Source organism: Equus quagga, chromosome 7, assembly GCF_021613505.1.
Source record: "Equus quagga isolate Etosha38 chromosome 7, UCLA_HA_Equagga_1.0, whole genome shotgun sequence".
NCBI classification, from domain to species: domain Eukaryota; kingdom Metazoa; phylum Chordata; class Mammalia; order Perissodactyla; family Equidae; genus Equus; species Equus quagga.
In genome coordinates this window covers 53,568,294-53,583,060 of record NC_060273.1, presented here as the reverse complement: position 1 = coordinate 53,583,060, position 14,767 = coordinate 53,568,294, and the positions used below count along the sequence as shown (strand labels likewise).

General features: G+C 46.2%; 1 protein-coding gene across 1 annotated transcript in view; it reads left to right on the top strand.

Annotated features, from left to right (window-relative positions):
* The first annotated feature begins 1,568 nt into the window (after nt 1-1,568).
* DOCK2 (dedicator of cytokinesis 2) overlaps nt 1,569-14,767 on the top strand; it is a 403,039-nt gene continuing 389,840 nt past the window's right edge. Inside the window, exon 1 of the mRNA XM_046668606.1 lies at nt 1,569-1,685. Within this exon, the coding sequence (XP_046524562.1) occupies nt 1,643-1,685 (43 nt within the window). The 5' untranslated portion in view covers nt 1,569-1,642. The remainder of the gene's footprint in view (nt 1,686-14,767) is intronic.

Sequence of the window (14,767 nt, the reverse complement as noted above, 5' to 3'; positions counted from 1 at the left end):
ATCTACACAATATCCTTGATTTTGCCTATTGGCCTGCAAAGACTGAAATAGGTTACTATCTGGCCCTTTACAGGAAAAGTTCACCAACCTCTGATGTTTAGTTCAGTTTGTAATACTGCTGTGATGGTTAGTTTTATGAGCCAACTTGATGAAACTATAGACCCTAATTATTCAGTCAAACACCAATCCAGGTGTTGCTGTGGAAGTATTTTGTGAATATAATTAACATCTACAATCAGTTGACTTTAAGTGAAGGAGATTATCCTCAATAATCTGAGTAGGGCTGATCCAATTAATTGGATTGCCTTAACTGAGCTTTCCTTGAAAAAGAAGAAATTCCACTTGTGGACAGCAGCTTCAGCTCCTGTCTGAGAGTGTCCAGCCTGCGCTTCCTGACAGCCTGCCTTATGGAGTTTGGACTTGCCTAGCCAGCCCCATATTCACATAAGCCAATTTCTTGCAATAAATCACTCTCTATGTATACATATGCTACTGGTTCTGTTTCTCTGGAGGAATCCTGACTGATTCAACTGCTCACTATAAAAGATGCTAGCCAATTTGTGTTGCTAGAAAAACCAAAAAGGAAATAACTTTAGATAAAATGAAATTAATATTTTGCCATTGCTGCTTGTCAGCTGTGATATTGCCTAGTCTATCTTATTGTCTCTCTAGAGTAAGGCAGAAAGGGGTAGTGAGACTTATGGGTAAAGAAAGAAAATTCAGGAAGACTTTAATTCAGTCTTATCACTGTGGATCACAGAGACATTTTTGTTTCTTGATAGAATCTGTTGTTAGAGCAAAAATGAGATCTTTCCAAGAAATGTCTCCATCAGTCTGACTGTAGGACTCTTTCCCTGGAGTGCACTGTCACTGGTTGTTAGAGCTTGCCTGACCTCCTGGCATTGTTGGTAAATCCCAAGCTCGCGCGTTATTTCCAGAGGTGAGATTCCTGAGCTTTTACCAGATTTTCCCCAATCGGTGTGTGCCACCAAAAGGACAAAAACCACAAATGACCTTCCCTCCAACTGGATATTTAACTCTCATTGTTACCTACTGCATACATTATCTCCTCTAATCCTCACAGTAACTCATGTGTCACCTGCTGCATGCATTGTCTTCTCTAATTCTCACAATAATCATATGAAGTAGGTACTGATATCCCGTTTTACAGATGAGTAAATGGAAGCTTAGAAAAATCATTTGTCCTAGTTGCACAGCTGATAAGCAACAGACCCTGGATTTGAACCCACATCTGACACCAAAGCTCGCGCTGGGAGGTAAAGTGGGGGGAGCGATTCTGTTCAGTCACTATGCTTAGCTATCAGGGAACTTCCTGCTCTTGTGGTGGTGGCCTGGGTGGCCCCAAGTACCTGCTTGGTCTCTGGGCACCTGCCTGGGGAGGAGACAAGTTGAGGGGTGGCTTCCAAGCTTTGCGAGGGCTTTCTGGCCTTCTAGCCACTTCTACTGTGTCCCTGCCCAGAGGAGGGAGGAGGAGGAGCGGGGCGCCCAGAGGAGGAGAGGGCGGGTCCTGAGATGGAGTTTGAAAAGAGGAAGGAAGTGGGGCCCGGCAGAGCGCCGAGCCACCCCCTGGCTGCTTCCCCACAGGACGACGAGAAGCGCCCGCAGGCCCCCCAGCCCAGCCATGACCCCCTGGCGCAAAACTGACAAGGAGCGGCAAGGCGTCGGTAGGTGTGGGCACGGGGTCTGCAGCAGGCAAAGGACAGGTGGCGGAGAACCGCACGCAGGAAGATGCTGCGGAAGCCGGCGGCGCGGGCAGGGAGCGCTAACTCAAGGTCCCAGGGTACCGTGGCTCCCTCAGCCTGCTGCGGGGCCAGCTGCGGAGGGGAAGAGGAGGCAGAGTGAGAGGAAGGTGGGCACCCCGCCCAGCGGGATGCGCCCAGCTCCCACCTTTTCCCGCCCACCGCGGGAGCCATCTGTCCTGAACACTTATTCATATCCTAGATGGGGTCTAGCGGAGCCCTTGGCAACCTGGCTCTGTGTGCCAGGCTCCCAGTGTTTCAAGGAACAGACTCCATCTCCCCATCTGGAGCCTTGGCCTCATGGAGTACCGCTCTCTCCCCTGGCCCGGCCCAGCATGTCTCCTTCCACCTCTGTCCAAAGCAACACTCCTCTGCCTGCTTCCCCTGCCTGTTCCTCCTGAGTCACATGACCCCTGATTTGGTAGAGCATCCAGAGGGCTGTGCAGGCTTGGGGTGTGAGGCTGGAGGGCAGGATCCTTCACTCAGACCCCTGGAGGGCTCTGGGGAGAAAGGCTCCTACCAGGTCATCTGGGGATATCTAAGAAGTAAGCCTCTTCAGCTTCAGCCATCTAAGCTCCCAGAGGCCTCTGCCTGAGCTCAGGGCGGAAGTGGTGGCTGGGGGAAGGGAGGCTTCAGGTGCTGGGACTCTTTCTACTAAGTGGCATCCGTGGTGCAATCCTCATAGACTCACTGTGGTTTTCAAACTTAAGTGTGAATTTAAAAACCACTGAATGGCTTACTACACAGGCAGATACCAGACAACACCCTCAGAAATGGGGATTGAGCAGGTCAGAAGTTGGAGGACCCAAGAACCAAGAACCATTAGATGCAGGGGCTCCCGAGGCCACTGATGGAGAAACATTGCCCTGGAGAGCACAACGTTTATCCATTCACTTACGGGGCTCTAGGCACTGTGGAGTGTTTTAAGATGAATGGTCCCCATCCAGAGAACAAATAATAATCCACACCTTCAAGGGGGCTCAATTTCTTCATCTATAAAATGGGAAGTTTGAACTAGACTCAGTAAGGACCATTTTTAGCTTCAAATCTTCTTTAACTCTGGCCCTTCTAGCCGGAGGTATCAGCCTGAAACTCTTCTGGAGGGAAGATGGAGACTGTTGAATGAGACAGGTCATTGTAGGTGGAGGGACCCGTGTGGTCCAGGAGATGAAAGCTGGACATGAAGGACATATCCAGGAAAGAAGAGTGGTAGCTCCTTTTGCCTTGAGCGGAGGGTCCATTGAAGGGAGTGATTATGATCAAAGTAAGTTGGAACGACATTTTGGAAGGGTATGAATGCCTGACTTAGAAATTGAGACTTTTCCCACTAATGCAATGGGGAGCAATAGAAGGCTTTTGCGCAAGAAAGGGACAGGAGCAGATTTGTGCTGAAGCCTGTGTGGAGGGAGTCTGGGTGGACAGAAGAGCAAAGGTGCCTGGGCGGCAGACAAGGAGCAATTTTGGTTGTCTGGGGTAACTCGGCAGCTAATGGGGCAGACCAAGCGTGGTAGGAGAGGCCCACCCTCTGTCCCTATGGCTGCAGTGTGTTCCAGCTGGACAGGCCCTGTGCTGTGGTGTGAAGGTCATGGGCTCTGGTGCCAGACTGCCTGTTTTGGATTTCAGCTTCCAACACTTCCCACCCCTGTGACCTAGACAGTTACTTACTCTCTCTAGGCCTCAGTTTCCTTGTCTGTATAAAGGGGATTATAACAGCACCTGCTTCCCAGGGTTGTGGGAGGACTATGTGAGTTAATCCACATAAAGTGCCTAGAATGATAATTGTACAAAGTAATCCCCGCTAAGCATTATCAATTATTATTTTTAGACTTTATCCTCTGCATGGGGGCCCAGCTGAGGACATGACATCACAGGATGGACGGGGGCTACAAGATGGAATAGGGTTCTCACCCTCCCTAGCAGAGGAAGTCCCACCTCTATGCTCAGGAACGGGAACTCTGTTAGGCCTCAGGCCTGGGGGCTTCTTGACCTGATGGTATAGCTGACATTTTTCATGCCTACTTATGAAAATTCTCTTTTATGAGTGTTCAGAACATCTATGACCCTCTAGGGAGCCAGAGAGCACTCGGTAGGTGCCTTCTCATCAAAGGGATCTCTTTCTCTGCAGATGAATGTCAGAACTAAGGAAGGTAATCTCCAACCCCATCTGCAGGCTCTGGTAGATGGAAAGGAAAGGCTTATGTTATGATGAGTCCAGGGACTAGATTATCCAACAGAAGGAACAGTGGCCTGAAAGTAAGGAGTCTAGGTTCTAGTTCTGACACCATCACTATTTGCCGACAGATCTGTGTACTAGTGTTCTCACTGTATTTCTAGGTATTTCAAATTCTACCTCAAAGTATTCTTTTATGAAGAGCATGTGAGATAATGAGTATGGGGGCTTGGAAGAAGATAAAGAGGTAGAGACATGTAAAGGATTGGAAGGTTCTTAGAATATCTCTGGAGTCCCAGCCAGGCCTAACACGAGGAGAACCTGACCTTTGCTTCCCGCTTGGTTCCCTCTTCAGTGTGGGTGACATTTAGCCAGCCTTCCTCTGGTCTAATTGACAAGGGCTGCTGGTGTCTGTTTCTGGGGGGGCTAGCTTAACAGGAGGCTGGTTCATCACCAGTACCACTTGATTTCTTGCTCATCTTGCTGTCTAATGGGCAGACAGGGTGACCCTCATGTAGATCCCTGGCCGGGTTATTCTTCTTTCCTTGATGAGCCTTAACATGTGATCCAATAGAGTTCCAGAGAGGACTCTCAGGTAGAAGTGGGTAGGAGTTTCCACTGACAAGATGGTGTGGCTACGAAGTAAGAAAAGGTGCGGCCTCTGCCCTTCAGGAAATATTTGTAAGGTTAGAAGCTTGGGCTGTCAAGCCCGAACTGAGTTCAAACCTAGGCCTGTTTCCTCATCTATACAATGGGGGTAATAATGATAACGTTGGTCTTATGATATTGTTGTGAAAATTGAATGGGGTGATGTATGAAAAGCACTTAGTAATGTCACTGGCTCAATGAAAGTTAGTGACTGAGGTCAAGGGGGTTACCTAATAGTTGCAGAGCCAAGAGAGACACTGGTCTCTCTAATGCACCCTAATGCCAGGCTCAGGACAGTCCTGCCTTACAAGAGTGTAGTGTTTTATGATTTACAAGACCCATTCTCATGCAACATCTTTTCTAGCTTCAGAACATCTATGTGAGGCAGTGTATGATTATTGTCATTTTGTAGATGAAGAAACCAAGGCTCAGAGTTCACATAATTTGGAAGTAGTTGGGCTGGGCCTTAAATTCAATTGCCTTCAGACCTCAGGCCCTTTGCACCATACTAGGAGAGAATCGGGGAGGAGGAATATCATAGACAAAGGCAGGAGGTTGGAATGTGTGTGGCATTTAAGTCAAACAATAAGTAGTCCACTTTGGTTTTAGTGGATGTTTGTAGTGAAAAACAATATTGGAGAGGTTGATTACAGCCAGATTGTGAAGGGCTTTGAGTGCCAAACTTCTAAGTTTGGACTTCATTCTGTGAGCAATGGAGTTTCTAAGCAGGTGTGTCACCTGTAAGAAGTTAATATGGTTAATCCAGATGGGGCAGGGATTGGACACAGAATAGAAGAACAGAAGTGGGTGACGATTTACCTGTCTGCTGACTGCCTGATCATTTAATCCTGCAGAAGCCCACTTATAATTAACTTTTACTTTTGGCCTTTACTATCTTAACTCTTTCTGCCTGAGACTCTTGTCAGTGACAAGAGTTTCCTCCTTGGAGGAGAGAAGGAAGGGCAGGAAAGGAGGACATAGAAAGAGTGAGTAGTGGTATCAGTTAGGATCAAGTGTGACTATGGGTGATGGAAAACCTTCAAAATTGTGACTTAACCAAGCTAGCAGTTTATTTCTCTCTCACATAGAAAGCCCAGAAGTTGTTCGTGAAGAAGTGGCAGGGTGGCTCATTGTGTCTCTTGCACTGCTTCCTTGGAACAAGGCTTCTGTCTCCTGAACCAAGCCAGCTGCTTAAGCTTCAACCATCAAGTCCACCTTCCACCTAGCAAGAAGGATGAAGGGAACAAGAAGGGCATGACTCTTTTCTTTAAGGACACTTTCCCAAAGGCCCACTTGACCGTTCCTCTTGTATCCTATTGGTTGAAACCTAATTACATGACCAAACCTAGCTGCAAGGGAAGCTAGGAAATGTAGTCTACAATGTAGGCAGCCATGCATCCAGCTAAAAGTTAGGAGTGCCATTCCGAAGGAAGGAGGGAAAGAAGGATATTGGGGATGACATGTTAGTTTGCTTAGGCTGGAACAAAATACCACAGGTGGCTTAAATAACAGAAATTTATTTTTTCACAGTTCTGGAGGCTATAAGTCCAAGACCACGGTGCCAGCGGGTTGGTTTCTCCTGAGACCTCTCTCCTTTGCTTGCAGACAGCCACCTCCTCATTGCTTTGTCCTCACATAGTTCTCCCTTTGTGCATGCTCACCCTTGGTGTCTCTTCCTCTACTTGTAAGGACACCAGTCAGATCAGATTAGGGCCCCAACCTGACAACTTTATTTTATTTTGGTCACATCTTTAAAGACCTGATCTCCAAATATGGTTACATTATGAGATACTGGGAGTTGGGACTTCAACATGGAAATTTGCAGCAGTAGAAGGGACAACAGTTGAGTCCATAGTGAGTGACCTGTGGTCTGTGGTATGCTACTTAGGGACTATAAAAGGGAGCTTTGAGGCAGGGGTTCTCAGTAAGAGGGTGAGGGTAGACAAAAGTTTGTTTGCCCTGAAGCTGGACCTACTGGGTGGATTTGTGTGGGGGCTTCGGTTTTGCTCAGAAGCCTATTCTCTATGCACCTTGTCTCCAGTCCTGGTTGTGTACCTGGCTGTGATGTTGGGGCGTTTTGCTTGGTTCCTTCTGAGGGCTGTGAGGGAGAATCTGTTCTGTACCTCTCTCTTAGCTCCTGGTGGTTCGCTGGCAGTCTTTGCTGTTCTTTGGCTTATAGAAGTGTCACCTCGATCTCTGCTTCCATCTTCACGTGGCGTGCTCCCTGTGTGTGTGTGTGTGTGTGTGTGTCTCTCTCTCTCTACAAATTTTCCCTTTAAATAAGGACACCAGTCATATTGGATTAGGGCCCACCCTAATGACCTCATTTTGACTTAATTACCTCTGTAAAGATCCTATCTCCAAATAAGGTCACATTCTAAGGTATTGAGGGTTAGGGCTCTAACACATCTTTTGTTTGGGGAGAGGGGCACGTTTCAAGCCATAACAGCCTCTGCAAAAGCAGAGAAGGAGTCATTCCCACATCTTGGTTGGGGAATATGGAAGAATCTGAGACTACTCCCTGGTCCAGGGTTGTGAGTGATGCTGTTGCAACCCAGGACCCTGGACAGAGCTGGTCCATGCTGGGCTGGTCAGATTTGGAGTGGGCAATGGACACCAGAGTCTCTTGCAGCAAAGGCTCTCGTTACAAGAAACAAAATCCACTCAAACTAGTTCAATTAAAAGACATGTGCTGTGTTTGTGTATGGAGGAGGAAAAGTGGTACATTTTAAGGGTCAGGGGGAATGAAACAGAAATCCAGAAAACATGAGCAGCAGGTCTCTGGGAAGGCCTGAACTGAGGCAGCTCTGGAAACCTCTGGCTCTCTTCTCATGGCTTTCCAGCTTCTGTAAACATATCAGCTCTCTTCTCCTTTCTATCCTTGCCAGCTCCTAATTCCATCACTCCTTTATAACGTTGATATTCTCATAACATCATAATGGTGGCCCCAGCATGCACCTACCACAACTTTGCATGACTTTGCAGTTCAGGCAACCACTGAGTCTTCTCTCTGTATTTATTTGTTCAAGATCCTGAGAGAGAAGATCTGAGTGGACTGACTCATCTTTTTAGGAAAGGCCACTCAAGTCGGAGGTCATTACCAGCCTGAGAATGGGCCCCATTCTGATCAGGATACTGCCTCTGCATGGTCCAGTGTGCTGTGGCTATGGGTGGGGTGATGAGGCTTGCTACTCATCTAGCACGAGCAGTGAGGGGGACTCCTTTGAGTAGGAGGCATAAGTGAAACATACATCCCAAACACAGCAGGACAGAACTCTGCTACAGAGGGACTAGTTACACTGCTTTTGTTGCCAAAGGCAACATTTAAGGAGGAGGGACAGAGTGCAGGAGTCACTCATTGACTTCTTGACTCATTGATGTCTTAAATATTTGCTAGGCATTTCCTATGTGCCAGGCACTATGCTTGACACTGAGATTACTAGAATTAGGTCAATATCGTTCCTACCTTTTTAGAGCTTACATTCTCGTGTGGAAGACAAAGATCTTTGTTAACAAATCAATTATAATTACAAATTATGATATATGTTATTGTAATAAAAGAGAATTGTTCCATGAATAAGAATATTCGAGGGAGGTCTAAGATGGCCTGAGAAGACCTTTGAGGAGCAATGGGGAAAAGAATTCCAAAGGAAATTCTTGGAGAGATCTTAATACATGTATCTTTGCTATGGAGCCAACTATATCTTTGGACTGGTCCCCAGAAATTTGTCTGGTGCAACAAAAACACATGGATTGGAAATCTAATTCCTTTCTACAAGCAATTCTTAGGTGCCTGGGTCTCCTGCTTTCTGATGCTTCAGCAACTTGATATTCTTTAGGAGTGCCTGCTGGGCTGGCTATTTGAGTCCACGTAAGGAGATTGTCCTAATCCCTAGGCTTATGGGAACCTCATTAGTTAGTGGCCATCTTGCCCCCAAAGATAATGTTTGTGTTTGAATGATCCTTGACAGACTGTTTGCTAAGCTCTGCTTCCTCCTGAGATCAGCATCCTTGTACTGCTGCTGTATTTTGAGACGGGCTTTGTAGTCACTATAATATTCTGCTAATTTCTGGACCACTGGACTTTTTTTTTTTTTTTTAAAGCTTAATTTAATAGTCAATCACACATGGGGGCCACAGTCTGTATTCTGTAGCATATGTTCTGCAAATGGGAAATGGTAATGCTTATCACCACCCAACTCCAGAGGAATCTGGGTAGAGACACCAAAAATCTTCCCATTACTAGGTATTTTCTCCTTTCTTCTCACTTCCTTTAATTGGTGTGAGTTGAAAAGCGATCAAGCTGAGTTTATGAGCCTCTTAAGTCTTACTTGGTTTTTAGTTCTCCTTGGAGAAAGTCATCCCTTGCCCCTCTGATCCCACTAGGACACTTTCAGCTTCTGCATTGGTTTAAAGCTACAGTCACAGAAGCTGGGGCTGGAGGGGGATATGACTGACAATGTGGGCAGCTTTCCATACCTCTCTCCAAAGATTGCTTCAGGACACTCAGAGTTCCCCTGACAACACATGATCCCTTGGGTCAAAGCCTAAACTAGGATGGTGGAAGGAGACCTAGGTGGACAATGTGACATGCATAGATACTCCAGGATCCAACACAGGGTCTGAACAGAGCAGATGCTGAGCAGGCAAGTGTTGGGCTGGATTAAGTGGTGGCAATGCCAGGCCTGAGGCAGCATGACTGGCATGTTGGGCTGTGGAGAGGGGCACAATGGGTGCCAGCTGAACCGTGAAGGTTTGTCTGGGAAGTAGGATTTTGCTGCTTGCCTCACTGGTGGTGGCAGTAAGGGAGTTGCCTCAGGAAAGAGTGTTCCAGGTAGAACAAACAGCCAATGCAAAGGTCCTGAGGAGGAAGGCTCTCTGATGTGTGGGAAGCCAGTATGTCTGGAGGAGAGTAAGCAAGGGGCAGAACAGTGGGGAATGAATTCTGAGGGGAGGTTGTATTGAGTAGTGTCTGGTATGTGTTGTAAGGACTTTGACTTTGGATGGGAGAGGGTGGGGCATTGCAGGATTTTGAGCAGAGTTGTAGAAGGATCTATCTTGTTTTAGAAGGATCATTCTAGCAGTTTTATGGTGAATAGAGAGAGGGAAATTAAATGTGGGAGCAGGGAGGCCAGTAAAGCAGCTGCTACAGTAATCCAAGCAAGAGATGGTGGTGGCTTATAGCAGGGGGCTGGCAGTGGAGGAGGTGAGATATGCTTAGATTCTGCATGTGTGTGTTGTAAGTGGAGCAAACGGACTTTTCCTCATGGATTGGATGTAAGTAGAAGAGAGAGAGGAGTCAAGGGTGACTCCAAGGTTTTTGGTCTGAGCAGCTGGAAGAATGGAATTGCATTCAGTACTTCCTTCATGAAACTCTTGATCTATGTTGTCATCCACGTTGTCATAAATAATAACATTACCTCATTGCATGGCACATGTACAAAGCATTGTGGTATCATGTTCAACCCTCACAGCCACCTGAAGAGGTGGTACTTTTATCTTCACTTCATAGGTGAGGAAACTGAGGAACAGAGAGCTTCAAGGTCCCCTGGAATGCAACCTCTTTCAGGCACTTTTCTTACATCTCATCCCTGGAAGAAACCTCTTCTATTTTATTGAAGTCCTCATTTTTCACCTTGTTTTTTGGTTACTTAACCACATATCATCTCTCCCATTGGGTGGCATATTGTCTGAGGGCAGAGCTCTACTGGGGCTCAACTTTGAGTCCATCCAGCTCCAAGGAACTAGCAAGAATATGGTAGGTTAGAGAGGCTAATTATTCTTGTAACATGGGACCCCTTGGGAATTCAATGGAAGCTATAAACCCTCTTCCGACAAAAATGTGCACGTGTGCACTTTTGCCTTACAATTTCATTAAGGCCCATTCATGGAAGCCAGTTAAGGACCCGGGAAGAAAGTATTCAGTAACTATTTAGTAAACCAATACAATAGATGCAGCCAAGGCATTCTGCCCAAGATGTGAATTCTTGCAGATGGGAGCTTCCAAGAATAAGAAAACTATTTTTATAGTCTGTTCAGATCAATAATCAATCAAAATCGGTTAAGTTCAATAAGCCTGTGTTAAATGATAGTCCTGAGCTGGGTTTTAGGGCCCAGAGCTGAAAAAAGTACAGTCTCTGCTCTCGGGAAGGTTATAATCCAATAGTAATCTCTTTCTTCTTTTTGCTTGAGGCAGAGAAGAACACTAGTATTAGTACTAATGCCCCCATTTCACAGGTCAGGAATGGGTACACCCTTTGCTTCATGTTACTATGGCTCCTGCCATCACCCCATCATGTTTCATTGTAGCCTCATGTAGAATTATCTGGCTCCTCTATGGAATGTAAACTCCTTGACAGCAAAACCATGTTTCTTGCTCTTCTCCAGCACAGAGTGCCTGGCATGGGGCAGGTGCTCAATTAGTAGTTGTTGATTAGATGGATGGATTAATGGGTGGATGGATAAGTGGATGGATGGATGAGTGGATGGATGGATGGATGAATGGGTGGGTGGTTGGATGAGTAGATGGATGGATGGATGGATGGATGGATGGGTTAAGGAAGGATGGACAAGTAGGTAAATGGATGGAGCGGGGACAGGGGCTAGAGGTTTTTCACTTTCTGTTGGCCTCCTAAGGTTCAGATAGACTGAGTGGCCCCTTCTTGCCTGCCTCACCCCTACCCCCTTCCCTGTCAGGTGGCTAGGTCTTGTGAGAGCAGAACAGCAGTGAATGGGGTGTTCTTGAACTCTTCTCCAAACACCTGGACCCCTGTAGTTGGCCACTGCACCAACTTCCATAGTTCTCACCCTGGGACTCCATTCAGATGGCCTTGCTATCTCTCACTGGGACTGTGCACAGTCAAGCTAATTTCCCCTCCCTCCTCCCTGACCTTACTGCCTTGCCTCCCCACCCACCTCCTCAGGGGCTCTCACTCCAATTCTTCCCCTTGCCCTCCGTCTGCCCCTCCCTCTCCCTCCAGTCTCACTTCCTTCATGGGGCCTTTCTTGATCTCTCTCCTCTGAGAGAGCCTACAGCTGCTGTGGCCCACAGCTTAGCCCTTTGTTTTTAAGACAGCTTCTTGTTTCTTCTGCGTTCATTTTGTCTCTCCAACTAGATTGTACAAAAGCTCCAGGAGAGCAGGAGCCATCCCTTCTTACTCCACTTTTCTAACCTTTTGCAGGATCCAGCAGAGGGCCAGACACACCCTGAATTGCAGGGCCAGGGGCTGAGAAATCAGCTCTTGATTTCATCATAAAACCTCTATTCCAACTCCAGTGTGTGAGTGTGTGAATGTAGGAGAGTGTGAGAATGTGTGTACTTGAATGTGTTTGTGTGTATGTCTATAGGAGTACTGGAAAGGAGACTGAATCCCAGTGTGATATTTTAGAGTAGAACTTATCAACCTTGACACTATTGACATTTGGGACCAGCTAATTCTTTGTTATGGATCTGTCCTGTGCCTTATAGGATGTTTAGCAGCATTCTTGACCTCTACCAGCTAGATGCTAGGAGCTCCTCCACTACCACCCCACTGCCGCAGCACTGCCTGCCCCCCGCCAGTGACAAGAGAAATGTTCCCTTGGGGACGATATTGTCCCAAGTTTAGAATCACTGTTTCAGTGAAATCATGAGAATTCCAACTTTCCTCTTGTTGGCCAGGAATGTGCTTTGGCTCAAGAAAAACTGAGCACAATGATATACAACCTGTAAGGTTATTATGAGAATCCAGTAGGGGTCCTAAAGTACCTAGCGAGAGCAGGTGCTAGATACACATTCATTAGTGAGAAGCAGTATGACACAATGGTTGAGGGTGTAGGTTCTGGAGCCAGCTTGCCTAGGCTGAAATCCTGGCTCAGCTCCTTCCTAGCTGTGTCACCCTGGGCTATTCACTTGATCTTACACTACCTCAGTTTCCTCATCTATAAAATAGAGATGATAATAATTGTAACCGCCATAAGAATTGTGGCAAGGATTAAATAGGTGACTGTGGGTAAAGCCCTTGGAGTAGTGTCTGGCACATGGAAAGTGTTCAGTAGAGGTTGTAATTCCTCTGTCCTCTCCTCGGTGGAGGAATACCTCCTCCTCCTTGGTTCCCTCTGGCTGTGATTCTCTTATCTCGTTCATTGCTGACTTGCACTGAGTTTGAACTCTGGCCTCGAAGCAGCTTCAAGCTTGAAACTCTGGCCTTGCAAGCTTGAAGCTTGAAGGGTCATTGCATTTGCCTTCCCTGATGCAATGGCAGGACGTTGCCTCCCTGCTAAGGCTGTCAAAACCTTGCCCAGACTTCAGGCAAACTGCCTGTGCATTTCAATGAGTGTGTTTCACTTGAATCCAAAGTGGACCTGTTGGCTAGTTCTGTTTCCCCATGGAGTGGAGATCCTCCAAAGCCTAGCTCAGGGACTAGAGAAGTGAGCTTCAGGCAATTACATTCTTTTTCTCCATTATTATTTTTGTTCCTCTTATACGGCTACTTGTCCAAACTCTATTAACACTTGGTGTTCACTGAAGCTTTTGTTTTCAAACATGTCAGCAAATGGCAGGGTCCCAGATGAGGTATGAATCCATCCTGAAGGGTCACAGGGCACTCAATTGCTGTAATCAAAATTGGCAGCCAAGCTGGGTCAGCATCTCTTGAAGTAGTCTTAAGAAATGCAAGAAAGAACTTAGCCAGAACAAGGGGCACATCTGCCCTTCATGGTCATGTTCCTTCAGTTCAACAAGTGTTTATTAAAGCTCAGTGAATATTGATTGAACTTCTGCTGTGGGCCAGGTGCTGTTCTCAGCACTGAAAATTCAGTGGTCAACAAGCCAGACTTAGTCTCTACCCTCTCTGAGGCTGGAGGGAAAGACAGGAAATGAACAAACACACTATATACATGTATACATATCTACATACATATAGTATACACACACACGCACACACACACACACACACAACATAAATTATGACATCAGCAGTGGGTTGAGCAGGGAAGCCAGGATTTTAGACTCCGATCTGGGTTTGAATCCACTTTATACCCCTTTCTAGCTATGTGGCCATGGGGATGTTCCTTAATCTCTCTTTGAGTTTCTTATGTTGCATGGAGGGTAATACCTTAGAAGGGTACACTAAAAGCTTAAATAGGCTGATACAAGTAAAATGTTAGGGATTTTGTTTGTCTTATCTATCACTGCAACTCCAGTACTCAGAACAGTACCTGGACACAGTAGGTGCTCAAATGAATATCTGTTGAAAAATCATCTGTGCTTGGTACATAGTATGTGCTCAATAAATGTTTACCATTTTTTTTTTTGGAAAGCAGTGTGTGCAGTGGTTAGAATCTAGACTTTATCTATCTATCTATCAATCAACTAACTAATTAGGTGGATAAGTTATTTTTCTTCTCTGTGCCTCAGTTTCCTCATCTATAAATCCAAGAAAAACATTGTACTTATCTCTTAACGTTACACAAAGCACAGAGACCCCACCCTAGTTGTGTCTGTGAGCTATGTGCTATAACAATGGTATTTACTTTTTCCTATTTCTCTCAATTTGGGCTCCTGATGAGCAAGGTACTTCAATATGTTAAGTAGAATTAGTGGCTGGTCAGTGGATTCGATTTCCAGGGTTGTTGGAAGTCCCACCTATCTCAAAGTGGCTGCTCCCTCTGTCTTGCCAACCTGGGCTTTCCAACATGAGAGTCTTCATTGGGTTCAATGACTCCAGGTGGCCCTGGTACTTGAAACACCCCTTTGATCTTGGGCCATAAGAATTTTGGTTTGGATGGGCTTGTTAGTAACCAGCTGCAACCTTGGTTCCTGAGTATAGTATTTTGATACAGGGAGAGGTCAAATCCTCCATGGGGAAGTATCGATATTCTCCACTGCATGGAGACCTCATATGGAAGGGGAAGCTGGAATGGGAATCTGTGGGAATCCTTTCCTTACTGGTTTATCTTCGGTGGGCAGGTGTGGTCTGGGCAGGGCAGCCTATGATTTCAGCAATTTTTACTTGTTCTCTGTCTTATGTCTTCCTTATGTTTTTCTAACCTTTCCATCCCTCACTCAGAAGTTGAGAGTGGCTAGGCCTACAGGGAATGGGGAAGAAGATGACCTGTTCTTACACTGGCCGGAAACAACTCAAGTGAGGATTGTAGATAAGCAATCAAACTTCAGCAGAGTGGCATTCTGGTTCAAAGTTTCCTGTTA